General features: G+C 53.8%; 9 protein-coding genes across 9 annotated transcripts in view; 6 read left to right on the top strand and 3 right to left on the bottom strand.

Annotated features, from left to right (window-relative positions):
- Positions 1–6,530: 6,530 nt before the first annotated feature.
- GUITHDRAFT_153260 (hypothetical protein) lies at positions 6,531–6,921 on the bottom strand (the record flags this gene model as incomplete). Its single annotated transcript, XM_005830327.1, has 1 exon — positions 6,531–6,921. A coding segment is annotated over one exon (391 nt), but the record flags the coding sequence as incomplete, so codon positions are not given.
- Positions 6,922–7,227: 306 nt separating this feature from the next.
- On the top strand, positions 7,228–9,671 carry GUITHDRAFT_110528 (hypothetical protein; the record flags this gene model as incomplete). Its single annotated transcript, XM_005830328.1, has 14 exons — positions 7,228–7,252; positions 7,293–7,515; positions 7,732–7,772; positions 7,822–8,202; positions 8,250–8,377; positions 8,424–8,504; positions 8,556–8,630; positions 8,678–8,730; positions 8,780–8,847; positions 8,894–8,999; positions 9,047–9,107; positions 9,155–9,315; positions 9,363–9,543; positions 9,597–9,671. 14 exons carry the CDS (start codon positions 7,228–7,230, stop codon positions 9,669–9,671), a joined length of 1,659 nt encoding a protein of 552 aa, XP_005830385.1.
- Positions 9,672–11,684: 2,013 nt separating this feature from the next.
- On the top strand, positions 11,685–12,041 carry GUITHDRAFT_110529 (hypothetical protein; the record flags this gene model as incomplete). Its single annotated transcript, XM_005830329.1, has 1 exon — positions 11,685–12,041. The coding sequence occupies one exon, from the start codon at positions 11,685–11,687 to the stop codon at positions 12,039–12,041; it is 357 nt and encodes a 118-aa protein (XP_005830386.1).
- A 622-nt stretch (positions 12,042–12,663) lies between these two features.
- On the top strand, positions 12,664–12,932 carry GUITHDRAFT_110530 (hypothetical protein; the record flags this gene model as incomplete). The annotated part of the gene is made up of 2 exons (XM_005830330.1): positions 12,664–12,804; positions 12,858–12,932. 2 exons carry the CDS (start codon positions 12,664–12,666, stop codon positions 12,930–12,932), a joined length of 216 nt encoding a protein of 71 aa, XP_005830387.1.
- Positions 12,933–15,117: 2,185 nt separating this feature from the next.
- Positions 15,118–15,474, top strand: GUITHDRAFT_110531 (hypothetical protein; the record flags this gene model as incomplete). The annotated part of the gene is made up of 1 exon (XM_005830331.1): positions 15,118–15,474. The coding sequence occupies one exon, from the start codon at positions 15,118–15,120 to the stop codon at positions 15,472–15,474; it is 357 nt and encodes a 118-aa protein (XP_005830388.1).
- A 1,282-nt stretch (positions 15,475–16,756) lies between these two features.
- On the top strand, positions 16,757–17,638 carry GUITHDRAFT_110532 (hypothetical protein; the record flags this gene model as incomplete). Its single annotated transcript, XM_005830332.1, has 1 exon — positions 16,757–17,638. One exon carries the CDS (start codon positions 16,757–16,759, stop codon positions 17,636–17,638), a length of 882 nt encoding a protein of 293 aa, XP_005830389.1.
- A 752-nt stretch (positions 17,639–18,390) lies between these two features.
- GUITHDRAFT_40439 (hypothetical protein) lies at positions 18,391–19,601 on the bottom strand (the record flags this gene model as incomplete). Its single annotated transcript, XM_005830333.1, has 6 exons — positions 18,391–18,756; positions 18,817–18,870; positions 18,946–19,005; positions 19,059–19,160; positions 19,211–19,355; positions 19,411–19,601. Coding segments are annotated over 6 exons (918 nt in total), but the record flags the coding sequence as incomplete, so codon positions are not given.
- Positions 19,602–22,013: 2,412 nt separating this feature from the next.
- On the top strand, positions 22,014–25,624 carry GUITHDRAFT_110534 (hypothetical protein; the record flags this gene model as incomplete). The annotated part of the gene is made up of 18 exons (XM_005830334.1): positions 22,014–22,073; positions 22,123–22,161; positions 22,222–22,317; positions 22,373–22,405; positions 22,449–22,532; positions 22,590–22,652; positions 22,783–22,932; positions 22,990–23,061; positions 23,111–23,278; positions 23,333–23,422; positions 23,485–24,456; positions 24,509–24,679; positions 24,728–24,790; positions 24,915–24,977; positions 25,042–25,113; positions 25,263–25,370; positions 25,427–25,506; positions 25,558–25,624. 18 exons carry the CDS (start codon positions 22,014–22,016, stop codon positions 25,622–25,624), a joined length of 2,451 nt encoding a protein of 816 aa, XP_005830391.1.
- Positions 25,625–25,967: 343 nt separating this feature from the next.
- Positions 25,968–26,787, bottom strand: part of GUITHDRAFT_140463 (hypothetical protein) — a gene marked incomplete at both ends in the record, with an annotated part of 2,362 nt that continues 1,542 nt past the window's right edge. Inside the window, 2 exons of the mRNA XM_005830335.1 lie at positions 25,968–26,052; positions 26,232–26,647. Coding sequence (XP_005830392.1) covers positions 25,968–26,052; positions 26,232–26,647 — 501 coding nt within the window. The remainder of the gene's footprint in view (positions 26,053–26,231; positions 26,648–26,787) is intronic.

Genomic DNA, 26,787 nt, shown 5'->3' on the forward strand with positions numbered 1-26,787 from the left:
AACACCTCCACTGAGTTGCGGCCTCGGAGGCTGCTGCTGCTGCGGCGGCTACGCGTGACCCAGTGACTCAGCCGTGCCACGAGCCTGCCGGGGGCTGGACAGCTTCTGACTTGCCACGTGACTATGCACGACTCATCTCAGTCTGACTCTCTGAGGTGATCGGATAGTAAGTTCATCCAGAAGAGTCTGCGACTCAGTGACTCGCTGGGCCCTCGGTCTGACCGTCTGTTCGAGGCCGGTGGCTTGACCTGCAGCCGCGTGACTAGTCACAGAGTCAGTGGTCTTACTAAGACCTGAGGCCCTCGGACGGTCGCTCCGGATCTCTCACTCCGGTTCAACGGTTAGTCACGGCTGAGACTCTGACCGGGGCTCCATCGTGACCTGCCAACCCACCCTCAGTACCGTAACGGGTACGGTCACCCTGGTGCCACGGTGAGTCATCATGTCAACTTGGTCACAAGGCACCCCTGTGACTCGGAGATCTTGCGGAACTTGAAAGGCTTCCCTTTCAATCCCTGAGACGAGAGTCCGATCCCCTTCAACGTACCGGTCATGATCTCAAAACGAGACTCAGACATAAAAAGGTTAGGTCAGGGCCATGGTACAGGAGGGACCGGGCTAAGGCTTTCGCACTAGTACTTGTATTATAAGATCTTAGCTGTAGAGGCGGGGGGAGCTAAGGCAGAAGGAGAGCCGCCCGTGACCTGGAGAGGAGGAAAACCGACCAGCCTTTTGAGGCCCTTGTGACTGTTAAGAAGGGGGTCCTTTCGAGTGGGAAAAGGGGGGGTAGAGGATCACAAGGATCTGTATCGGTCTTATCTCACCACGAGTATGGGAGGGTTTTTAGCGCAAGGCAGGTAGAAGGGGAGGGGGTAGGGGTAGATGGATCTGATTGGGGGTAGAGTCCTGGGGGGTGGTACACCATGGGTCAAAGAGGTGGGTATTTCATGCGACAGCAGGGGATGATAGTTCGATCCCTTTCAGAGGTGGGGTGGCTATCTGGGTGGCTATGGAACGTTCTGGTTCGTCGGTGTAGGTAGGGGTGGTGATTTGTCTCTGAGGCGGACTGGAGACCCCCTTATACCGCTTAACTCCTGCCTGCGCCTGCTTTAACTGAGACCTCGTCTCCCTCCCCTCACCTTTATCTCCCCTGCCTGCACACAAACCTACCCACTCCACACCCTCCTCCTCCTCCTCCTCGTCCTCCTCCTCGTCCTCCTCCTCGTCCTCCTTCTTGTTGATTGATTGTTTCCTTCTTGGTATGACCGCCAACCTCCTCACCCCTAGCGAGAACAACATGCACCGTCAGTGTACTCTTCCTTGCTCCCAACCGGCTTCCCGCTCGTTCTGCCTTGAGCAGCAGAGACAGCGCCGCAAGAGCTGGATGAGAGGAGCGTTTTCCACTAGCTGTGCCAGCATGGCAGTCACGGAGGGAGATAACGGGCCCATAATCACGCTCACCAATCAGGCATGCTGTTAGGGATTGACAATCCTGATGATGCTCTTTGACTCTGTGAACTTGAACCACCTTGTTAACTGGTTTAACAAGCAAACAAGAACCTCAACACAACCGCGCTCTCTGAACGTGTGGAAAGTTAGGATAGCTTTTTATTGTCCAACCGATAGGATAAAGTAAGCTAGTTAACTGAAGTATACGTAACCGCTTAGGTAACTCCTATCATTACGCTCCCAAGCGCACCATCATCTGAGAAACATCTCGATGAACTTCGCTGCGTCAGGAATTAGTATTAGTCAAATTAAACTCACGAATCAATTGACGAAGAAACGGCGTCGTCAATTCACGAAACGACAACCAAGAATCAGACGCAGGATTATCATAACCCTTCCATCTGATCAAGTACTGCACACGACGACCTTTCCCACGACGAGCCAAGATTCGATCCACTTCGTAAAACTCACCATCCGAACGCACGATGGGATCAGGCGGTGCAACCTTTGTGTTGAAACACTCATCACGAATATGATACGGTCGAAGCTTCGAAACGTTGAACACGGTGTTCTTCAAACGCTGAAACCTGGATGTCAACTCCAACTTGACTGTGCTGTCAGAAACCTTCTCCACAATTGTGAAGGGACCCACAAAACGCAACATCATCTTGGGTACTGTCTCTGGCAACTTCAAGTCCTTCGTAGACAACATCACCTTGTCTCCAACCTTGTATTCGTAAGATCTTCGCTGTTTTGACAACCTTCTTTCTGTATCAATCGCTGCAATAGTCATCGAATCTCGAGCAACGTCAAGTGCCGTCATGATATTTTCACGAATAGAATCAACGTCCTCGCACAAATCCATGACAGAAAAATCAACCACAGTCCTAATCTCACGACCATAAATGATCTCGAATGGAGTTAAGCCTGAAGCATTGCGTACTGTAGAATTCCAAACAGTCTCTAAATGAGTCAGATAAACATCCCATGTCTTGTGAGGATACTTCATGCAGAAGATTCGTAACGCGTCCACAATCACGCTGTTGAATTTTTCAACTCTGCCATTCGATTGGGGATAGTACACACTGGAATGTCGAATATCAATTCCCATTAAGCTGAAAACTTCGTCCCAAAATGTTGAATTGAAAATGCTTCCATTGTCAGACAAGATTTGCTTGCAAATCCCCTGGTTTCTGTACACAGTCTCGAAAAACCCACGCGCTGCTTGTTTCGACGTGATAGACTTCTTACACGGGTACAAGAAGACTCTTCCTGAAAAATGATCAAGAAACACCAAGACGGAGTCATTGCCCTTCTTGGACACCGGCAATCCTGACAAAAGATCAACGCTGATCTTCTCAAAACGCTCCTTTGGAATCGCATGACTATGGGGAACTGCAACAGAACGTTGTTTGAAACTCTTGGCTTGCAAGCATTCCTCACAAGAATTGACGTATGCGAGAATGTCTGCGTTCATCCTTGGCCAAAATGCGAGTCTTGTTGCTCTCAAGATAGTCTTTGATTTGCCCCCATGACATGAGTGATCATGTACCAGTTCAAGGAATTTTCCTCTAGCGTCTTCTGGTATGCAAACTCGTTCTCTTCCTAAAGTATCATGAAAAATCAACACGCCATCTTTCAAATAGAACGATTTGCTCTCCATGTGAGTTCGACGATTCTGTCGTATCCCTTCGAGAATTGACTTGAAGTACGTTGACTTCTCGTATCCTTCACGAACAAGGTCCAACATTGCGTTCTTGTTGAAACCAATGTCCATTGTTGCTTCATTCCTGACCATCTCTGTGCTTGTTGTACAAACACACAACACTGATGGATCGAGATTGAGAAGGTCCGCACGCTCTTCAAATTCTTTCTCGAGCTCCTCATGATTCTGAACTTCACTGTTCTCGTTAGGTCGAGACATGAAATCAGCAATTTTGTTGTCTTCGCCTGGTATGTATTTCACCTCCGCCAACTGGAAATCTGCCAAGATTTGAACCCATCGAAAGAGACGACCTTGCAAATTCTTCTGCGACAACAAATATTGCAAGCTGTTGTGATCCGTATGAACAGTCACTTTGTGCCCATAGGTGTAATACTGGAAATACAGCAAGGCACTGATTAATCCAAGACATTCCTTCTCACGTGTACTGTAATTCAGTTGAGCTGAAGACAATCGTTTGCTAAAATACGCGACAGGAAGATAATCATCTGCATGCTTTTGCGTCAACGCTGCGCCAATACAAGTTTGAGAAGCGTCCACGAACAAATGTGTCTCTTTCGACGAATCGAAGTACGCCAACACAGGTGCGGAGCTCAAACACTTTTTAAGTTGTTCAAAAGCTGTCTGATGTACCGTCAACCATTCAAACCTTGCATTCTTGCGTAGCAAATCCAGCAAAGGTAGGACAACGCTCGTATATCCTGGTACAAACTTCCTATAAAAATTCGTTACTCCTAGAAACGATTTCAACTCTTTCACAGTAGTGGGCGCTGGACGAGCTAACATCGCGTCCACCTTGTCAATTTGTACAGTGATGCCTTGTTCATTGATTCTGAAACCCAAGAAATCGATCTCTTGTGCAAAGAAATTACATTTCTTCTTTTTCACGAACAATTTCTCCTCTCTGAAGCGCGTGAGCAAGCGACGAATCAATTGTTCATGTTGCTCCAATGTACCATATGAAACTATCACGACGTCGTCCACGTAGCAGAAACAATTATCTATTCCAGTCAACACACTCTCTAAGAACTTTTGAAACTGATTGCCTGAATGTATCAAGCCGAATGGAAGTCTCGTAAACTCGAACTTGCCCAACTTTGTTATGAAACATGTAATATGTCGATGATCAGGGTTCACTTCAAGCTGCCAAAAAGAACGAGCCAAATCCGCGTTGCTGATAAATAATCGCGCATTCTTCACATTCGAATACTTTTGTCGTTCTCGTTGAATAGTACGACCGATCTTCTCTGCTAGCTCTGAAATTAACGGAAGTGGGAAATTGTCATGCCGCACTAGGTCATTCACAAAGCGTAAATCAGTACAAAATCTCAGGCTGCCATCGCTCTTCCTTGTGAAGATGATCGGAGACGCGAACTCGGAACTGCTCGGTTGAATGATACCACGTTCGAGCAGGTACGTGATCGTCTCCTTCAGAGGCTCTTCAAGAGACAACGGCAAGGGATATGGTTTCTTTTGTACCGGTTTTGCCCCTTCCTTCAAGGCTATCTGAGCTTTAAACTTGCGGTTTAATTCCACCCCAATAGGTATCTCGTCCACCAAGACGTCCTGAAATTGTTGCATAATATTTTCGACCCTCTGCTGGATCAAATCATCAGGCGAAGAGGAATCCTGCACTGCAGATTGTATCACGACCTGATACCATTCTCCCCCCTGCCGAATATCATGCTCCACTTCTTTTGAAGTCACCATTTGACACAAATTCGTCACGCTTTCGTCATGACTTCCTTTCTTTCGCAAGCATGTAGGCAAATTTACCACACTGTCATTGTATCGTGCGTAAACGCGAAAAGTCTCCGTGTCAAGATGAATCTTGTTCCTGTGCATCCAATCGTAGCTTAAAATCACGTCTGCATGTTTGATATCCAGAACGTGAAGCGTTGTTTTGCTGCGAAATGTACTACCAATCCGAAATTTTGTGCCGAGTATCTCTGTGGAATATTTGATGGTCCCATCTGCCATGCTGACGGAAAGAACATGATCCTTTGCCTGCTGGCTCTGCAAACCAACGCGTCTCATACATTCCGCTGAGATGAAATTCGCTTCTGCCCCACTGTCCAACAGCGCAATTAAAGTAAACGTCCTCCCCATTACATCAATCTCAATCGGTACGCACGGCAACTCGTACGTTTGAACTGTACTTGTCATCTTGCACACCACCACTTCTCTTTTTTCTATTTCTGGAGGTACTTCTGAATCAAATATAGTTGATTCTGAAGGATCTCGGTCGCCCGTCCCCTCCGCGAGAGACGACCTCAGGGGTTTGACTTCTTGCTTTCGGTAGCCAACGGACAGACCTTTTTGAAATGCCCGTACTTACCACAAAGAAAACACTTCGGTCCCCTATCAGATTTCTTCTCCTCAGGACCTTTTTGTCCCGGTTTTGCGTCTTTACCATTAATCGCATTCACTGTCTTATGTCCGACATGGCTTCGTTCTTGTGAAGACGAGGTGAATGATCGTACCACGCTCAAAGCTTTCGCTTCTCGATAAAGCTCAGGCAGGAAACTACCGACGTTGATTGACGATCCAGCATTTTCTTTTTCAAGCGAGAGTAACAACTTCCTCGCAAAACTCGCGGTTACCTCATTCGATAAGTTCTGCACGAAGTGTCGTTCTAACCCAAATTTGGTACACGCGGTGCTTACATATTCCGCCTCGTTCTCCGCCGTCATGCAACAGGCAATGTAATGATTTGCCAACGAAGAGAATCGGTCAACGAAGTTGTTGATCTTCTCTTTGCTTCCTTGCCTCGTGTACGAAATCTGATTCAAGATACTCTGAACCTGGGAGTACGGAAGATATTCTGCGACCATGATTTTCTTAAATTCCTTCCATGGACCATGCTCAACCGCTTCTTTGTCGTCCCCTCTTAAGGTCAACATCCAATTCCGCACTCTGTTTCCTACCAATGTGGTGGCAATATCTACCTGTTGGTCACTAGGAACCCTTTGTCGTTGAAATTGAAACTCAAGTTCTCCAAACCAACTGGCAACGGAATACTCTAGAGTCATTTCTCCATTAAATCGAGAAATATCCGTGGAATGAAACTTCACTAAGGGAGTTGGCTTGACAAAACGATTTGACACATCAACATGTAACGTCGTCGACATGCTCGAATCACCGTTTTGCATGCATGCTGTATCGGCCCCTCCTGCTGCCTTGACCGGAAGGCGTTGAATTGCATCTGGTTCACTTGATCTGAACATTTGCCTCATTTCCTCGAACATTTTTCTACTTTCTTCCTTGAAGGCGGAAAATGCTTCCTTTGTCTCTGAGAGCTCCCTTGCTTCACGAGACCTCTCTTCCTTAACGGAAGCTTCATACTTTCCTTTCATGTCCATTGCGAGTTGCAGTTCTTCTCGCAATTTCTTGTTTGCAGTGATCAATTCTTCAAACTGCTGTGATTCGAACCTCAGGGTCGAACCTGCCGGAGACGCGATCCTTGAAATTTCAAAGTCTACTGCGTCATCCCCGTCGCGCACTGGTTGCGTGACCGATCCATCATAAGAAGGTATATTAATCCTCGAAAATCCCGCGACGTCTCGCTGATTTCCGTTCGGGTCCTCTTCTGAGGTAGAAGGTACCGTCGTAACTTCCCTCATCGTCTTGTCTTCAGACGTTTCCTCATCGAAACTCCTTCTAAAGTTGTCAAGCATGACTGCCAAGCCTGAACTTCCAAGAGGACCATCTCCAGGAGACCTTCTTATCCTTTCTACATCCGATTGCATATCCAGAGGTTACCGTTCAAGTTCCTTTTCGATCAAATCAAATCAAATTGTCGCAATCCGCAATTTCTTCAAACAAAAACCAAACCTTACGCTACCAATGTTAGGGATTGACAATCCTGATGATGCTCTTTGACTCTGTGAACTTGAACCACCTTGTTAACTGGTTTAACAAGCAAACAAGAACCTCAACACAACCGCGCTCTCTGAACGTGTGGAAAGTTAGGATAGCTTTTTATTGTCCAACCGATAGGATAAAGTAAGCTAGTTAACTGAAGTATACGTAACCGCTTAGGTAACTCCTATCACATGCCCAGCATGGCTCCTCGGCGTGGTATGCAAGGGACCTCAGTTCCGCTCCATCGACCAGCAAGGAAATCTTACTGCTGGTGGAGCATACGAGAGGCTCGGAAAGAACGCCCGGGCCTCACTCCACAAGTCTATCGGCCCTGATGGGAACTTTACCAACATCAAATTCCCCATGTTCCATCGTAAGACAGGCGGCGGTGAAATGCAGCAAAGCGACCTGCACGGAGAGGAGATCAGCGAGGACACCTTGGCATACGACGAGGCATATGAAGACGAGCTGTCAGGCCGGTTCTACTTAGAGTAGAGAATGGATGCTTGCGATCCGGTTGCGTGTAGTGCTTGTTCTTGCCAAGTTGGTGTAGATTCTTGTTTGTAATGTAATGAAGTTCAAAACTACCTGATGTTCGAGAACGCAGTGCAAGCGCACCAACGGTGAAGAGAACACGCAGTCTACCATTCCAGTACCTATGCGCATACTAACAATGACGCCTAGCATTACCGTAGTGGCCTGCCCTCTACCGTGAGTCCGAGTGATCCTATCAACGGTCAGATAGGCTTCACCGTGCTGCCACAGCGGTTGACGCGTTGAGGTAGGTTGGAAGGATGTTGACGTGGAACGAGCGATGCCGGAGAAGAGAGACGCGAGGAGGACCTCTCTCTCATTCTGCACACTCTTCCTTTTCTGGAAGCTTCGCGCCTACGTGTTCAACTACCACCGGGCAGACGTTGGAGCTCGTGCCTGGTACCTTGCAGACAGGCTTCTGGACGAGTCCTCAGTCTCGGCAGCAGAGCTGCAGTCAGAAAGCTACCAGGGACGACTATGGAGGCTAAGGAGCCTGAGCAGTAAACTGACATGGGACAAGTGCCTGAGCCCAATGAAGCGAGATGAGCGCTCGATCGCTCATCGTGGCGCGCCTCTCATGTTCCCAGAGCACACGCTTGAAGGATACACCAGCGCTGTAAGGATGGGTGCTGGTGAGATTGGGCATGGGGCGTGGGGCAGTCGTTGACGGTGCGAGCAGGGATGCTGGAGTGCGATGCCGTGTTCACAAGGGACAGAGTTGCTGTCTGTCGCCATTCGGCCTGTGACCTCCACTATACGACCAACATCCTGAGGGTGCCGGCGCTCGCGGACAAGTGCGACAAGAAGGTGAGGCATTCCAAACCCCCCGACGGCTGTTGAAGGTGGGAGACAGTTCCAACCCGGAGAGGGAGCGCGGTGCTGCACCACCGATCTGCTTGCATCGGAGTACAAGCAGCTGTGCGGGACCATGGAGGTGACCCTGCCTGCTCCTGCCTGCTCCTGCCTGCTCTGTGACGCCAATTAGATGATGACAAACGTCGGCGCCCGTACGGTGGACGAGTACCTGTCCGTCCCTTCCTGGCGGACGACTCTCTATCAGGTCTGCGTGTGGCACCAATCGACCTTGTCCTCGTGATCGCCGCTCAGGACGGAGGATGTGCCACTGTGATGACGCAGAAGGAATACATCCAACTCTCCATGTGAACCTGTCTTGTCTTGTGTCTTGGTTGTTGCAGTCTGACAGGCAAGGGGAAGGGAGATGAAGGTTAAGATGATCCCGGAGCTGAAGGAGCACGACTACTCCAAGATAGGCATACGTGAAAGCTGCCATCTGCCGTCTTTCCGTTGTGAGAGACTCTTCAGACTCCCAAGATGAGGCGGCGGATCGTTTCATCCAAGACTACCTTGACCTGGGGGTCCCACCTGCTTTGCTGTTCCCTCAGACTTTCAGCAAGCAGCATGCGACAAGGTTCTCTGCTGACTCTGAGCAAGCGTCCTCCAGCTCATCTGCTGTAGGTGGCTGTCCAAGTATCCCATAGCAAAGAACACGGTTCTGTTGTATAGTCCCGGGGGGCAGGTGGAACTCTCGGTAGTTCCTCGATCTCGCTCCATCTTACATGTTAGGAGCAGAACGGGAAAGACACCTGGGAGACGACGTACAAGGGATGGTTTGAAGAGCTGCAGCGCCTGGGTCAGCCCATCAAGTTCGCCGGACTTCCGCTCAACGAGGTCATATCGGCCAATGACGCGCTTGGGGGCTCTTTCTCTCCCACAGAGCCGGTCAGGTACGCCTGCTGCGGGTGTTTGCGATCGCCGTACTGACCAAGAGCAGGTACCTCAAGGAGCAAGGGATAGAGATCATCGTGTGGACGCTGGAGAGGTCGGGAGCCGTTCCTAGTGGGTGGTACCTCGGTGTCCATCAGGGGAACGCCAGCACGGGAACGCACGGGAACGTTCAGAGTGCGGTGAGGAAGGATGCGGACATCTACTTGCTTCTCGATGTACTCTTCAAGGTTTGTGCATCCTAGCTGTCTACCTCTCCCGTCCCCGACTGAGTGCTCTGCAGGAGGTGGGAGTCTATGGGGTCTTCTCGGATTGGCCTGGGACCGTGACCCACTACCTCAACTGCGCCCTCCCCTAAGGAAAGCACACAGGCTGACTTGGGACACCCTCACATCCCCTGTACTTTACCTGCCACTCAGTGTGAGAAGCTCATGGTGGTATGAACTGAGTCGAGATCATGAGCTTAAACTTGGACTCTTCACCGTGACTTGCAACCGTCTGGGAACTCACTCGCTGTGACTCCATCATGACGGTATTAGCAACTCAGACGGTCGGAGTGCCACGGTGACTGATACGTACTGATACTTTGATCATATGGTCCTACCGGCGGTAAACTTGGCAGACGGTGAGGCCGCCCAGTCCGGGCCCGCGCCCGGGCGCACTGCGCGGCACACTGAGCGCCGCCGGCCCCGAGGCTTTCAACTGGCAAGCGTACTACGGTAGTCGGCTCTCGGATCCGCTGATCATTGTGAAGGCTAATCACTCGGCAATGTACCGCGGTGATCGGACCGTTGCCGGGGCGGCCCAGGCCGCCACGTTGCCATCGGATTACACTGTGACTTAACACCTCCACTGAGTTGCGGCCTCGGAGGCTGCTGCTGCTCAGTGCTGCCGGGCGGCGCCCGGCCGGGCGGCGGCGGCGGCGGCTACGCGTGACCCAGTGACGCAGCCGTGCCACGAGCCTGCCGGGGGCTGGACAGCTTCTGACTTGCCACGTGACTATGCACGAAGTCTGACTCTCTGAGGATCATCCAGCCTTGAAGAGACCGTACCCCGGGTGGCTCGGACCTCGGCCCGGCTGACCGTCTGTTCGAGCTCAAGTTGCCACGGTTGACTCCCAGGCTGTTCGCCTTGGGGGGCCGCTTGACCTGCTGCCGCGTGACCGACTAGTCACAGAGTCCTCAGAGCCACAGATTCAGTGGTCTTAAGAGACCTGAGGCCCTCGGACGGTCGCTCCGAGTCCGGATCTCTTACTCTGTTAGTCACCGGGCCAAGACTCTGCCACGGTGACCGGGGCCGCCCGGCTCCATCGTGACCTGTCAACCCTCAGTACTGTCACGTCACCCTGGTGAGTCATCATGTCAACTTGGTCACAAGGCAGCTACGGTGAGTCATCATGTCAACTTGGTCACAAGGCACCCCTGTGACTCGGAGATCTTGCGGAACTTGAAAGGCTTCCCTTTCAATCCCTGACGAGAGTCCGATCCCCTTCAACGTACCGGTCATGATCTCAAAACGAGACTCAGACATAAAAAGGTTAGGTCAGGGCCATGGTACAGGAGGGACCGGGCTAAGGCTTTCGCACTAGTACTTGCCAGTATTATAAGATCTTAGCTGTAGAGGCGGGGGGAGCTAAGGCAGAAGGAGAGCCGCCCGTGACCTGGAGAGGAGGAAAACCGACCAGCCTTTTGAGGCCCTTGTGACTGTTAAGAAGGGGGTCCTTCGAGTGGGAAAAGGGGGGGTAGAGGGTCACAAGGATCTGTATCGGTCTTATCTCACCACGAGTTGAGAGGGTTTTTAGCGCAAGGCAGGTAGAAGGGGAGGGGGTAGGGGTAGATGGATCTGATTAGGGGTAGAGTCCTGGGGGGTGGTACACCATGGGTCAAAGAGGTGGGTATTTCATGGGACAGCAGGGGATGATTGTTAGATCCCTTTTAGAGGTGGGGTGGCTATGGAACGTTCTGGTTCGTCGGTGTAGGTAGGGGTGGTGATTTGTCTCTGAGGCGGACTGGAGACCCCCTTGTACCGCTTAACTCCTGCCTGCGCCTGCTTTAACTGAGACCTCGTCTCCCTCCCCTCACCTTTATCTCCCCTGCCTGCACTCAAACCTACCCACTCCACACCCTCCTCCTCCTCGTCCTCGTCCTCGTCCTCGTCCTCGTCCTGGTCCTCGTCCTGGTCCTCCATCTCGTTGATTGATTGTTTCCTTCTTGGCATGACCGCCAACCTCCTCACCCCTAGCGAGAACAACATGCACCGTCAGTGTACTCTTCCTTGCTCCCAACCGGCTTCCCGCTCGTTCTGCCTTGAGCAGCAGAGACAGCGCCGCAAGAGCTGGATGAGAGGAGCGTTTTCCACTAGCTGTGCCAGCATGGCAGTCACGGAGGGAGATAACGGGCCCATAATCACGCTCACCAATCAGGCATGCCCAGCATGGCTCCTCGGCGTGGTATGCAAGGGACCTCAGTTCCGCTCCATCGACCAGCAAGGAAATCTTACTGCTGGTGGAGCATACGAGAGGCTCGGAAAGAACGCCCGGGCCTCACTCCACAAGTCTATCGGCCCTGATGGGAACTTTACCAACATCAAATTCCCCATGTTCCATCGTAAGACAGGCGGCGGTGAAATGCAGCAAAGCGACCTGCACGGAGAGGAGATCAGCGAGGACACCTTGACATACGACGAGGCATATGAAGACGAGCTGTCAGGCCGGTTCTACTTGGAGTAGAGAAAGGATGCTTGCGATCCGGTTGCGTGTACTCGTGCTTGTTCTTGCCGAGTTGGTGTAGATTCTTGTTTGTAATGTAATGAAGTTCAAAACTACCCGATATTCGAGAACGCAGTGCAAGCGCACCAACGGTGAAGAGAACACATGCACTCCACCATTGAAGTTCCTGTGCACATACTAATAATGATGCGCAGCATTACCGTAGTGGCCTTCCCTCTACCGTGAGTCCGAATGATCCTAACATCGGTCAGATAGGCTTCACCGTACTGCCACGGCGGTTGACGCGTTGAGGTAGGTTTGAAGGATGTTGACGTGGAACGAGCGATGCCGGAGAAGAGAGACGCGAGGAGGACCTCTCTCTCATTCTGCACACTCTTCCTTTTCTTCTCCTCGTCAGTCACCCTTGCTTTCCTGTTGGGCTGGAAGCTTCGTGCCTACGTGTTCAACTACCACCGGGCAGACGTTGGAGCTCGTGCCTGGTACCTTGCAGACAGGCTTCTGGACGAGTCCTCAGTCTCGGCAGCAGAGCTGCAGTCAGAAAGCTACCAGGGACGACTATGGAGGCTAAGGAGCCTGAGCAGTAAACTGACATGGGACAAGTGCCTGAGCCCAATGAAGCGAGATGGAGAGGTCGGGAGCTGTTCCTAGTGGGTGGTACCTCGGTGTCCAACAGGGGAACGCCAGCACGGCAACGCACGGGAACGTACAGAGTGCGGTGAGGAAGGATGCGGACATCTACTTGCTTCTCGATGTACTCTTCAAGGTTTGTGCATCCTAGCTGTCTACCTCTCCCGTCCCCGACTGAGTGCCCTGCAGGAGGTGGGAGTCTATGGGGTCTTCTCGGATTGGCCTGGGACCGTGACCCACTACCTCAACTGCGCCCTCCCCTAAGGAAAGCACACAGGCTGACTTGGGACACCCTCACATCCCCTGTACTACGTGACTTTATCTGCCACTCAGTGTGAGGCAACTCATGGTGGTATGAACTGAGTCGAGATCATGAGCTTAAACTTGGACTCTTCACCGTGACTTGCAACCGTCCGGGAACTCACTCTCTGTGACTCCATCATGACGGTAGACTCCGATGGTCGGAGTGACTGATACGTACTGATTCTATGAACATCCGATAGTACGGTACTACCGTGTACGGTAAATCAATCAGACGGACGGCCCGGGGTGCGGCCGGCGGGGGCCAGGCCGCCGCCGGCGGGGGCCAGGCCGGGCCCGGGGCCGCACCAGCGCCGCAGGCCTGTGGCTTTCGCACGGGCTAAGTCAGGCTCGGAATCGCCATGATGATCTGATCACTGCAGCAACGCCGTACGGTAGTACGATCATTGCATCCGATCACACTTTACACCTCCAGTGGCGCCGGGCCCCGGCCCCCAGTGCCTGAGGCTGCTGCTGTTGCAGCAGCTACGCGTGACTCCGCAGTGGCTCGGACTCAGTAGCTGACTCAGCCGTGCCACGAGCCTGCCGACTCAGGGCTGGACAGCTTCTGACTTGCCACGTGACTATGCACGAAGTCTGAGGCATCCAGACTATGCACGAAGTCTGAGGCATCTGCGACTCGCTTGCTGACTCTGATCGGAGCCTCCCCCGGCGGCCGGACGGCGGCGGATCATCGTACCGTGGCTCGGACCGCGGCTGACGGGTCTGCCCGGTGCCAGTTCGAGTTCAAGTTGACTGGTCAGAAGTGCGAAGTTAGAGCGGCCGCCGGGCGGCGGGGCACGGACTCCACAGAGGATGGGGTAACGGATTGGGCTTCCGAGTGGCCCCCGCCGGGGGGCGCTTAACTCAGAGCTGCAGCCGCGTGACTATTCAGTGGTCTTAAGAGTGTCGCTCGATATCTCCGACTCTGCCGCCGCTGCCATGATTGGACGGTTATAACAGACCCAGAGACCCGGGGCTCGGACATCGTGATCGGAGGCTTCGGTCACAAGGCCGACCCCCTTGCGTACCCGGTGGTATGGCGCCTGTACCGGACTCAGGCTCCGGGTCCCTCGAACCATGATCTCAAAACGTGCCTCCGAGCCTCGGGAGTCAGGCATTAAAAGGTTCCAGCGTCGCTTTTGCAGGTTGGGCTGAGCCATGGCACAGGAGAGACCAGGCTAAGGCATTTGCACTAGTACTTGTATTATAAGATCTCAGCTGTAGAGGTGGGGGGGTCGAGGCCACCCCGGATAGAAGGAGAGCCGCCCGTGACCGTCGAAAATTGTTGGAGAGGAGGAAAACCAACCAGCCTTTTGAGGCCCTTGTGACTGTTAAGAAGGGGGTCCTTTCGAGTGGGAAAAGGGGGGGTAGAGGATCACAAGGATCTGTATCGGTCTTATCTCACCACGAGTTGGGAGGGTTTTTAGCGCAAGGCAGGTACCAAGGGGAGGTAGGGGTAGATGGATCTGATTGGGGGTAGAGTCCTTGGGGGTGGTACACCATGGGTCAAGTAGGTGGGTATTTCATGGGAGAGCAGGGGATGATAGTCAAGATCCCTTTCAGAGGTGGGGTGGCTATGGAACGTTCTGGTTCGTCGATGTAGGTAGGGGTGGTAATGGATTAGGAGTACTCAGGGGGCAGCAGATCTGTTCTGTAATGATCCTTTCGAGACGTACGTAAAACTCCATTACTGTCTTCCTTCTAGATAGATGGTATTGTCTGAGGCGGACTGGAACACCCCTTGTACCGCTTAACTCCTGCCCCGCGTGACCTGCTGACACTAAACCCAGCTTCGTCGTTTAATCCCTCGTCTCTCGCCTACTTAAAAACTGAGATCTCTTCCTTCCTCCCCTCACCTTCATCTCCCCTGCCTGCACACAAACCTACCCACTCCTCCTCGTCCTCCTCCTCCTCCTCGTCCTCGTCCTCCTCCTCGTCCTCGTCCTCGTCCTCGTCCTCCTTCTTGTTGATTGATTGTTTCCTTCTTGGTATGACCGCCAACCTCCTCACCCCTAGCGAGAACAACATGCACCGTCAGTGTACTCTTCCTTGCTCCCAACCGGCTTCCCGCTCGTTCTGCCTTGAGCAGCAGAGACAGCGCCGCAAGAGCTGGATGAGAGGAGCGTTTTCCACTAGCTGTGCCAGCATGGCAGTCACGGAGGGAGATAACGGGCCCATAATCACGCTCACCAATCAGGCATGCCCAGCATGGCTCCTCGGCGTGGTATGCAAGGGACCTCAGTTCCGCTCCATCGACCAGCAAGGAAATCTTACTGCTGGTGGAGCATACGAGAGGCTCGGAAAGAACGCCCGGGCCTCACTCCACAAGTCTATCGGCCCTGATGGGAATTTTACCAACATCAAATTCCCCATGTTCCATCGTAAGACAGGCGGCGGTGAAATGCAGCAAAGCGACCTGCACGGAGAGGAGATCAGCGAGGACACCTTGGCATATGACGAGGCATATGAAGACGAGCTGTCAGGCCGGTTCTACTTGGAGTAGAGAATGGATGCTTGCGATCCGGTTGCGTGTAGTGCTGGTTCTTGCCAGTTGGTGTAGATTCTTGTTTGTAATGTAATGAAGTTCAAAACTACCTGATGTTCGAGAACGAAGTGCAAGCCTGAGCGCACCAACGGTGAAGAGAACACGCACTCTACCATTCCAGTACCTATGCGCATACTAACAATGATGCCTAGCATTAGTACCGTACCGTATTGGCCCGGCCTGCCCTCTACCGTACCGTACAGTGAGTCCGAGTGATCCTATCAGCGGTCAGATAGGCTTCACCGTACTGCCACAGCGGTTGACGCGTTACGGCAGAAGATTCTTCTACCGTACGGTCAGCAAGCAACATTGACCGTGCCATGACCGTCCGACTCAGTGTTGCACCGCGCGGCGCGGCCGCGGTTGGCCGGGCGATCATAGTAGTCTGAGGGTGTGCGAGGACAATAATGAGAGTCGAGGATGTCGTTTTTGCCCACTTCCACCCTGACGGACGGCCGGGCCCGGCCACCGGGCCCCGCCCCGCCGGTCCGACTCAGTCGGTGGCTCCCAACTTGCAAGCCGGCGGGCCCGGCTGCCAGTCTCACAGTCCTTCTTTTCTCAAAGTTAAGTTAAAGATCAGTACGAGGACAATCAGGAGAGACGAGGAGGCTTGACCCTGACACTGTCGCACAGGCCAAACGGCGAGAAGAGAAAAGACAGCGAGAACCAAACTTGAAACCCAATCCTGCCGACTGCAGTGTCCCCCAAACTTAACTGACAGTCAGGGGAGTCGCGGCCCGCTCCGACTCGGCCGCGTGAAGTGACCGGACTTTCAAGTTGCTGAGTCGGGACTCCGAGGGTTAACTGAAATTCCGTGTCAAGTTTTGACCTATTGGTGTCACCCGAGGCACGCGAAGCGAGGGAGACTGACGGGGAGGACGAGGAGAATCTTGAGCGTGCGACGAGCGAGGCTGAGCTGGTGACGTTCATGGCCATGGAGGGAGAGCAACAAGAAGCAGTGACCGTCGGACTGTGCTCGTCCCCATGAACTGACGGGGTCAACAGCCGACGGACCGTCGACCAAGTGGGTCCACTTGGCAAAGGCCGGGCAGCAGCAGACGTGGAAGCGGGCCCGGGACTAGTTTAGAGAGGACAACTTGTGGGAGAAGCATCCTCTTGTGAGGTTTCAAGCCTGGGAGGGAGCAATTAGTTGAGTTGTGAAGAATTCTGATCCTGTGCAGCCTTGCATTCATTGCAAGTGGTCCAGAAGCCCTACAACTGAGGACGATAGGAAAGAAGAATGCACGGGGATACGGAAGACAAGGACAAGCCGCCAAGCAAGGAAGAAGAGCTCCGGGTAGATGTCATGAAGATGAAGGAGGAGGCAGACTTCTGGAGGCAGTCTGAGAAGGTCAGCCGGCAGTGCCTACGTGCACTACTCAAGGAGAAACTTTTCTTTGGCGTGGAAGGCACGGATGAGGTCCCAGCGCAGGAGCAAGAGAACGAGCAGGTGAAGGAGTGCCTCGATCTCCTGGATCAGAACGAGAAGCTCTCAGCCGAGCTGAGCGCCATGTCCAACGAAGGCAAGCTGCTTCGCCTCATCGCGGCAAGGGCTCACCGCCTCCCAGGGAGGCCGGCAGAGGAGCGCAGCAAGGGAGCACAAGGGAAGGAGGACTCGGCAGCAGGAAAGTCACCAGCATCGAGCTCCCTACACTCGTCGACTGCCAGCGCAGCACGCGGCACATCCAGGAGGCAGGAGGAGGTGGAGCTAGAGATGTGGAACACGCTGAAGAAGAGCCATGACAGGATGGCGTTGCTCGAGAGCACCATCGAGAGCTTGCAGCAGCGGGCTGACGAGAAGAACTCAAGCTTCTCCTCCAGTCGCGCCCTGGACTCCAGCCAGAGGTCCTTCTACCCCCTCCTGTTCACGGCCGCCCCCCCACTGGCGGAAGACTCCGAGCTCGCCACTAGGATCAGGAGGTTGGAGCTGATCGTGCAAAACCTTGAGAAGAACCCGCAGCAGGGGCTGGTGCATGCTCCTGCTCAACCTGCGGGCCTGGTCAACGGGAGTGCCAAGGGGGAGGACACTGGCCTCAGGACGTTGGCAAGCGCGACCAAGAACAAGACGGCGGACCTCGTTGAAAGGATTTTAAGAGTGGAGGAGAGGTTGAGCTCGAGGTGACGGGAGGGGGGGATGGGCGAAGGCAAGCTTGATGACAGATAATAAGTTTGACAAGATGAAGTAACGAAGCGTTAGTCTGCCTGCTTGCCTCCTGATCTCCTCTTCTCCTAACACTGCCGTACGGCTGAAGGTTTTCACAAGTCGTCTTGCCTTCTGTGCGGTGGTTTCGACATCTCGTGAGGAAGGTAACGAGCTCCTACCACAGGAGATGCGCTGGAAGCATGGTCGATGGGTCGCAAATGCGAATGGTCGCCATGCCTGTGTAAGGTTCTGCATGTCATGTGGAGCCAAAAGACAGAAAGGCAGATGTGGAGGAGTTTCAGGCAGGGAGGCAAAGGTGAAGATGGGGAAGTAGAGAAGGCGGTAGGGAAGCAACATGCATGTTGGAAAGAGAAATGGAAGCGATGAAAGGGAAGTGCCTACGGCATGGCAGAGCATGTGACGTACCGAGTCTTCATGAGGGAGGCGAGGGCTATTGGCTTCCAGACATCGCTTCCTATTCCACTGTCTGACATCTCCCTGCGGATTCGATCGTTCCTCGATGCTCGGATCTGCTTCTCAGTTTTTGACCTCCCCGTCCTCGTCTGCTCCCTGAGCTGCTTCTGCGCGAACTGATGTGCGAGCATGGCAACCACATCGACACCTTGGTCAGTCTCATCCAAGATCTCTTCTTGTATCAGCTCCTCTATCACGTCCTCTAGCGTTACAATCCCCGTGATGCAGCCATCGTCTGATCCCTTCCCCTCCTGCTTCTCACGACACACGAGGGCCAACCTGGAGGTTCCCTTCCTGAAAAGATGGAGGAGGTCGAAGAGCGGGAGCGACTCTGGAACCCTTCGGATGCCTCTCACTAGTCCCCGCTCCGACCAGGCGACAGAGACGGCGTCGTCGGGATTCACCAGCAGCAGATCCTTCACCAGCAGCATTCCGATCACGTTCTGGACGTCGTTGTGGTACACGGGGATACGGCTAAAGCCAGTCGCCATGATGTTGCGAAGGGTGGTTCGATCGAGAGGTGAAGAGGCTTCGATCATGTACACGTCTTTCAACGGCCTCATCGCGTCCTTCGCCTGCTTGCCCGCCATGTCTAACGTCCCGTTAAGAATGCGCACTTCGTCCTGCTCGCAACCAAGATCACAGGGAGCAGGGAGGGGGCAGCGGGGCCAAGACAGCATCACCTTAGTCAAAGTCCCGTGCCCGTCCTCATCCATCAAGTGCTGAGCCGTGAGCTCCTGTCAGGGCATCGCCGGCAGCGTCAGCGCAAGGCAGTGAGCAGGAGGAGGAGGAGAAGGAAGGACGGTTCTGACCTTCAGTTCTGCTCTCCTGTAGATCATGGCATGATCGTCTCCAAGAACATGGTCCAGCAGCTGCAGAAAACTCGTTCAGACCTCGATCAACGTCACGCCCGATGAGCCTTCACCTTGCCGATGGGCCATGAAAGAAAGCAGAAGAGGATCATGAGGGTTTGGACGAGGCCCGCAAACTTGGCGCCCAGCATCAGTTTGTACTTGGTGAACAGCGCCTGCATCCCTCATCACTTCACTTCGTCCCCTCCCTTGGCACGAAGTCGACCTGAGGAATGATCTCCGAGCAGCCCAACACCAGCGTCACAGAGAGGATGATGGCAAGGTGAGTGTCACAGATCATGTCCATGTAGATCGGGAGAGCCTCTGCTGCCACTGCGTTGCCAAGGAGGAGGGTAACCAGAAGGAGGTGCCTTCGAGAGTATCATCCCTCCTGCCTCTGCTCATACACTCCTCCCCAACTCGCACCTGTTCTCAATGAGCGGAGCGATGGCAGCGGCGTATCGCTTCTCACTAGAAGTTCCGCTCTCCATGATGATGGACAGGTTCATCGGATCGAGGCTCATCAGCGAGATCGTCAGCCCTGACATGATGGCGGCGAAGAGCACCAAGAAGGCGCATATCCCCACGTACATCCAGAACTCCGCACCACAACCTACCAGCTAGGTCAGGGCCAGAGGGCCACGCACGCATGGCGATCACGGACATGGGATGTTGGGGGCCTCGTCGCCCGGCGTCGTGAAGTTCGACATGTCGTACCGCAAGAGCTCACTGCTTCTCTCGATCAACTTCAGCTTCCAGCCCGCCCAGCAGTGAACCCTTCATTCTCTGAAAAGTCTGACGACCCCAGCAGGGGAAGGGGCGGCCGGGCAGTTAACTTTCAGGGTTGAGAGTCCTCCCTTTCTCCTGTAGAGGCGCAGGAGAGCAAGCTTCAAATATAGAACAACCTCAAACCACATCATCTTTGCCTCTCTCTGATCTGAACATACAAAGACAAGTCGTAGGCTTGCCAACCCTACCGACTTGTACATTCTTACACGTGGACATGATCAATTGTCCAATACTTTTCTTGCCTGCCTGCCTGCCTGCCTGCCTGCCTGCCTGCCTGCCTGCCTGCCTGCACGAGCACTCTACTCTCTTTAGTTTTTCTCCTTTTGGCCCAATTCAAACTAACCTGACACAAGATGGTCGCCGCAGTTTCTGTGACGCCCTTCCCTCGCATGCAATCTGCTCGTAATCTCATCTTGACTCCTATCATAACTTACGGCTGGTTTTTGCATCCTTGTCCATCTTTTGACCTTCGGCCTCTACCTCCTCTCCACCTGTCCTCTCCCTTCCGTCTATTTGCAGATTATCATCCCCACAAACACTATCTTCTTGCATCGCCTTGCCTTACATCATCTTCCGGGCTGTCATCGACACACTCCTCTGTCCATTATCTCTCTCTTCCTCTCCGTGATACCAGCTGTCTCTCTCCCTTCCCCCTCCCTCTCATTCTTGTTCAATTCCATTCCTCGCCTTCTGCATTTTCTCGCAGCTACGCCTCGTCGAACCCCCCGAACCCCATCATCCTCATACCCCGTCCTATAACCCACCCTGACACCAGTTAGCTGTCCATTCCTTCAAGTACCCCTAAGTAAGACCTTCTAGTACCCCTAAATTTACCATACTTCATGAATTATACCCCTGCATAGACCACCCCACCCTCAAAATGGAAAGTCCTTGGCAAAGTGAACTGAGAGTCCCGGTGCCGGACCCCGGCCGAAGTTTTTCGGCCCGGACCTTTCGCAGTTGCGGTCGCGCGCAGACGCCATGCACACCAGATAGCAACAAGTCCCTGGATGGGGTGGTGGGTCATACTGGTGTGTTGTGACAGGGTCCAAGGGGTAGTATTGCTATTGAAAATTTGTGACTGCAGGGTGGGGTAATCCGTGACAGCACCGGTGGTGGTTCTTAAGACTGTTGGGGTCAGGTTCTTGAAAGGGTCGGTCATTCGATAGGGGGGTGGGGTGGCACCAGATACCCTCAAAATGTCGGGGTGAAAGCCTGATGAAAGTAGGGGTGGTGTTTTCCCACCAATTAGTTGTTGGGGTGGGGATGTGTGTGACTTGTAAAGGTAGGGTGATTGAAAAGGTTGAGTTCCTCTCCAGTACTGGGTGGGGTACTTTGCAAGGGTGGGTACTTTCTTAAATGACAGGGGTGAAGGGATATCGAAAAGGGGGGTAGTTGAAATTGAATCTGTAGGGTGCCATGGGGGCAGGGGTACCTGTGAGGTAGGGTGGGGCGAGAGGGCGGCGCCTTAGCAAAAGTGATGCTGAGTAGCGAAAAAGCGAGCGAGAGAAGGAGCGGGAGAAGGAGCGGAGGAAGAGCGTTGGAGAAGGGAGGATGAGATTGAGAGGTGTGAAGTCAAGATGATGGAAAGATCACCGGAGAGCAAAGACAAGAGCAGATAGATGAAGACGAGGAGTGCAGGAGGCAGGAAAGCGTGGGAGAAGGTAACAGGGAGCTTGGATCGAGGGAGGAGAGATAGGCGGGATTCGAGATTGACGGACGGACGGACGGAATGATGGATGGATGGACGGATGGAGCTAGGCAGAAGACGGGTATATCTGGCTTTGACCGAGGACAAGGAGGGGTGGGGTCAGATCGAGGAGGCTGCATGCGAGTTTTGAGAGTGAGCTTGATGTGGGGCACCAAGAGGCTCATGGACATGCATGGCCTCGTGATCTTGCTCCCTCGAACGTGTTTCCCTGAAGCATTTCATGTCGGCCTGTCTTTGTCGGATCGGTCATGACAAGTTCCATGTAACAGTGATCCTGATGTAGTTGGAATCCCTTCATGCTGTCTGGGACTGTCTCCCCATGCTCAATCATGGCGCATCACCAGCTCTACCGATGCCTGTGATCTGACGTCTTGACGCAGGGTCTCCCTCACGTCAATGGCGATGAACTAAGGGGACCAGTGATTGATGCTTGTAGAAATGCTTCAAGATTCATTTCTCGGTGACATTCATTGCTGTACAGGTTTTCGTTCTTCCTTGATGAGTTTGCCCTGATCCCTCTTGTTCTAGAATGAGCGAATCCCACCTACTGATAGCAAAGGTGAAAGGTTTTCCTTGGTGGCCAGCTAAAGTAAGGCGAGGACAGTATAGCTGGCGAGGTTGGTGATGGATTGGACCAGGTTGCAAATCCTGCGAATCAGGGGTTCGAAGAAAGGAAGGTGAGATCGGCCTGACTACCCTGCCTGCCGCTGAAGGCTCGTGTTCGCTGCTTGCTGTAGGACGGGAGCAAGACATTCGTTTACTTCTTCGGGACGAGAAAGTATGCATGGGTCCCTTCAACGTGCGCAGTCCCTTTCTTTGAGAATTTGAACCTGGTAGAGCCCGCTTCCCTTGTTCCAGTTCGATCAGCAACCTTATCTGTGCCGTCAGATTCTCCGGGGGAAGCTGGATAAGATAGATCAGGTGATGCGTACGGCAAGGCGGAGCAGTCTTGACGTTGTTGCAGGCACTAGTGGAGCTGCAGCAGCATCTCTCCGAAGGATCCCAAGCAGACCGGGAGAAGTTTGACAAGTTGTTCAGATTTGAGAACGTAAAGCACATGCCCCCTGGAGCTGCGAGATGATGCACTGATCGTTGCCCGGATCAGGGAAGTTACCTATACATCGGCCCACCTACATCCTCTGCCACCTCGAACGAGACATCTTCCTTGGTGAGTCTGATGCCAGCTGCTTGTTTCAGCCCTCAAGTCGATCCTTCCATCTTCCTTCTCTCATGCTCTTGATCGGGAGGCTGAGCTCCAATCCGCGCGATGTTCAGAATCATTGAGGCAATACCTGCAGGATCGTGGGTCGGATCGAAACTTCAAGAGCGAGGAGAGCGAACGGAAAGGCGTCCAGGCAGGAGAGATGCAGAAGAACATAGGAGTGAAACGCAAGTCGTCGTCTTCGCCGCCCAGGTCGCATGGCCCTGAGAAATCCTCGAGCAAGCAGGTGTAGCTGTCAGGTTTCCCTGTCAAAGTGTGACTCTTGCTGTTCCCGAATGCTCAGCCGCAAGGGGACCGGCAATCGAAACAGAAATGGGTGGGGGATCCAACATTTGTTGACTCTGATGGAAACAAGGTGCTGCGAAATGTTGAGAACGCTCTTCACCTTACTTTGAGCTCCGTAGCATTTCCGCGCTTTCAGCAAGCAAGGAGTTCTGTTTCAGAAGCTAGACTGTGCTTTTCTCAAGCCAGAGCAAGACCATGACCTGTATGTTGTTCGCATCGATGACATGTGGGAAGAGCCTTCGGGAGATATGATGTTCAAAGGCTTTTGGTTCTACAGACACAACGAGGTGGTTGCATGCTGGCTCGATTCAATCCGACTGATTTGTTTCGGCCTGGAATAGGTCAAGAGGGCTCCTACCAACATGATTGACTCAGAATTGCTGCTTTCTGATTGGGCAGACACCAATCCTATCGAGAGCGTGATGGGCAAGGTGAACCCTCAACCTATCTGGTGAACCTCCTTTGAAGCTGTCCTCCCTTTCCCTTTTCCCAGGCTGTCATCCTGTTTGCCAAGAACTTATTGCCACGAGAGGCTTGGACGGCCAAAGTGAACGGAGGAATCCTGTACGACGGTCGGGAGTACGATCACTTCTGCTGCAGACATCTGGTGGTTAGGAGCAACAAGATCTCCTTCCTAACCGAGAAGAAGCTGGGGCAAGCCATCGAGGTGAACGGTCACGGAGGGGACGCGGCAGACTCTCAGGGTCAGGAGCAGCCGCATGACTCGCACAAGGTTCCATCCAGCCGAGAAGCCGAGAGGTCTCGACCGGAGGCCCCTGTGACCCTAAAGCTGAACCCCGAGCACTGGATCCCCAGCGAGCAGTACAAGGCCGAGTGGAACGGAGTTCAGTTCATCAACCGAGGCAGCGTCCTGACCCGCGACCCATCGCCCATGACGCCCGAGAAGGGAGCGCAGAGGGTGACTGGGCTCGCCATCTCCCCGACCGGCGACACCCTGGTGGCCGTCAACCTCCCTGCCTTCCTAGGGATCTGGAAGTTCAAATTCACCGACTCGGCCGGGCTGGACGTGAAGGGGGAGCCGACGTTCGACTACGTGCTGCACGTCAACGGCAGGACGCAGGACGAGGAGAGCGCCAAGTGCGAGTTCCTGGCTGTAAGCATGATCCACAACGGAAGCCGTTGCGTGGTGGGAGGGACGATGGGGCAGATGCGAAGGTTCACCAGCGACCCGGCCACCAAGGACAACTTTGGATTTCTCCGGGTGTATGAGGTCACAACGGGGACAGTCCTCCAGCATCTGAACCTTTTGGAGCATCCTCCGATCGTCACTATCAAGACAGGATGGACTTACAGCAACGGAGAGAAGGGGCTTGTGTTTGCGCTAGGCAGTCACAGATACAAGGAGGGGGAGCCGGAGGAGTGTGGCGGAGAGCACGGGAACCCAGCGGATGCGAAGAAGACGAGCACTTGTGTCCTCTCGCAGTTCGTGGTGAACGCGTATCAGGTGAAGGCGAGAAGTGCGGTCAATATCAGTCGATGATCATGTTGTTGCCCAGGGTGAATTGAAGCATGACAAGCAGGTCGAGGTTGAGTCGTACCGCTCGATCACGATTGTTTACCCCCCCAGCATGGACATGGCGAAAGAATCCCCTCTCGATGCCGTGCTGGTGGTTGCTTCAGGCAGAGGGTTTCGCATGTATAATGCCGGGTCGATGGAGGAGATTGGGGTAGTGCCTGGTCTTGTTCTCCTCGATTTGGTTGATTCTGTCTCACAGAGTAGCCTCGAAGAGTACAACCAGACGTGCTCTGATGTCGTTGCCATCCCCAAGAACGTTCTGGTGTACCCTCTCTCCTCTTTCCTCTCTCCTGCTCCTCCTTCCCCTCCCCCTCTTTCTGCTCCTGCTCCTGCTCCTGCTCCTGCCTCGTGCTGCTCCTGCTCCTGCCTCTCACTTTCTATGCCAGCCTTTGCCTGAGCCAGGACTTGTGGAGGTTAGCTTCTTCTTGTCATGCGGAGAAGACATCCAGGTATGCCTGCCATCTGTCTGCGCTTGCGTGAGAGGATCGTGAGGGATGCGGAGCTGCTGCCAAGTTGCATGCGATCCATTGGAACAAGAGCAAAGGCAACAACGACCAGGAGCTCTACGACTCTGTCACCGTTCAGGTGAGGCTCCGACAGCGTGCCCTTCCCTCTTCTCCCTTCCTTCCTTCCTCTCACTCGCACCCTACTCTCCTTCCCTCCCTCCTCTCCTTCCCTCCCTCCTCTCACTCCCTCCTCTCTCCTCTTTCTTCCTCTCATTCGCTCCCTCCCAGTTCCTCCGCCTGTACAGGCTGGGAGAGAACATGTACGACAGCTACGCTCCTCTCAGCAACTTCTCGGGCTCCATCTGCTCCAACGGCAGATACGCCATCCGAGCCGTGGTGGGCCTGAGCTGACTTGACAGCTGCCGCCTCCTGACGGTTGTATCCTTCACCAGAGGCAGCAGGTCTTCGTCTGGAACCTCGACACTACCCAGCTCACTGCAGTCATCCAGCACGACCTCGGCTACGACTTCAGGTGACGACTAGTTGACGGTCTGGTTGAAAGCCGTTGACACCCTCTTGCCAGCTGTCTGCTTTTCCACCCCTCGCAGAAGTGGCTGTTCATGGGGACCGTCGACAAGATGATCGAGTAGCTCGGCTGCAGCTGGGGATGGCGAGGGAGTCTGACAAAGTGTGCAGGTGTTACTTCCAGCCGAAGTCCAGCTCGGCACACTGAGATGACAAGGTGCGGTGACGTCCCCAGCAAGACTGAGGGCAGGAGCCTCTCGATCCCTGGGCTGGGGCCCAGCACAGTTGGGAAAAAGAACTTTAAAATTTCTATTGTAGTGAAGAAGAGTCGTCAAAAAGGATGTCAAAGAATAAGGTTGAGGCCCCGGGGGCGGAGGAGGTGCGTGTTACGACTGTGCCAAGGGTGGTCAGGTCGACATGTCGCTGATCATGGTGTCATCCTTCTCGATGTCATCCTGGTCCAAGAGGTCAGCAGGAGGTCAAACGCGTTTGACCACTCGCCTTCTCCTTGTCAATCTTGTGGCGGAGGATGTTGAGCTCTTTGAAGGCCTGCCTGCTCCTTCGTCACTCTCACACCATCACCAGCAGCTGCTCTCTCCTCCTCCTCTCTTTCCCCCCCCACCGCCCCCTTGGTCTTCGTCCTCGTCCTCGTCCTCCCTCTCCTCGTCTTTCTCCCTCCCCTCCTCCCTCCTCCTTCATCACCACATTCTTGTCCCCTCCTCTTCCTCTTACTTGTCAGCTCGAATGTCTCGCGCTGCCTTCTCCTTCTCTCCACTCCCTGTCTTCTTCTCGCTCGACTTCTCCGCCAGCAGCTCCTTTGCCAGGCGCTTGTCCTTGGCTGCCTCCCCCGTGAGCTTCTTGCTCAGCCTCATCGCCGCGTTGTAGGCAGGGAAGTTCTTCAGCCGCGCGATCGCCTGCTGCTCCTGCGACTTGAGCACGTTGAGCACGAGCTTCGCTTGCTGCGCCTTCACTTGCAGGGCGGGGAGTCGCGACTCCACTGCCCTGGCGGCCCGGAGGTCGTCGGTGCCCTTGTGGGAGAGCCGGCGGGACTCGAGCATGGTGTGGACGGCCTTCTCGGTCAGATCCTCGCTCTTCTTCTGCAGCTTCGTCATCTCCTTGCTGCTCATCTTGGAGCCGGTCGCGTGCGCCTGCGAGGAAGCGAATGAGCGGAGCGAAGGAGGGAGAGAGTTAGGGGTGGGTGGGTGGGCGGGCTTAGGGGGGGGGGGGGGGAGAGGGGGAGGGAAGGGGGAACAGGAGAGGGAGGGAGAAAGGAGGGAGGGGAGGGAAC

Source organism: Guillardia theta, assembly GCF_000315625.1.
Source record: "Guillardia theta CCMP2712 unplaced genomic scaffold GUITHscaffold_46, whole genome shotgun sequence".
In the NCBI taxonomy this organism is placed as follows: domain Eukaryota; class Cryptophyceae; order Pyrenomonadales; family Geminigeraceae; genus Guillardia; species Guillardia theta.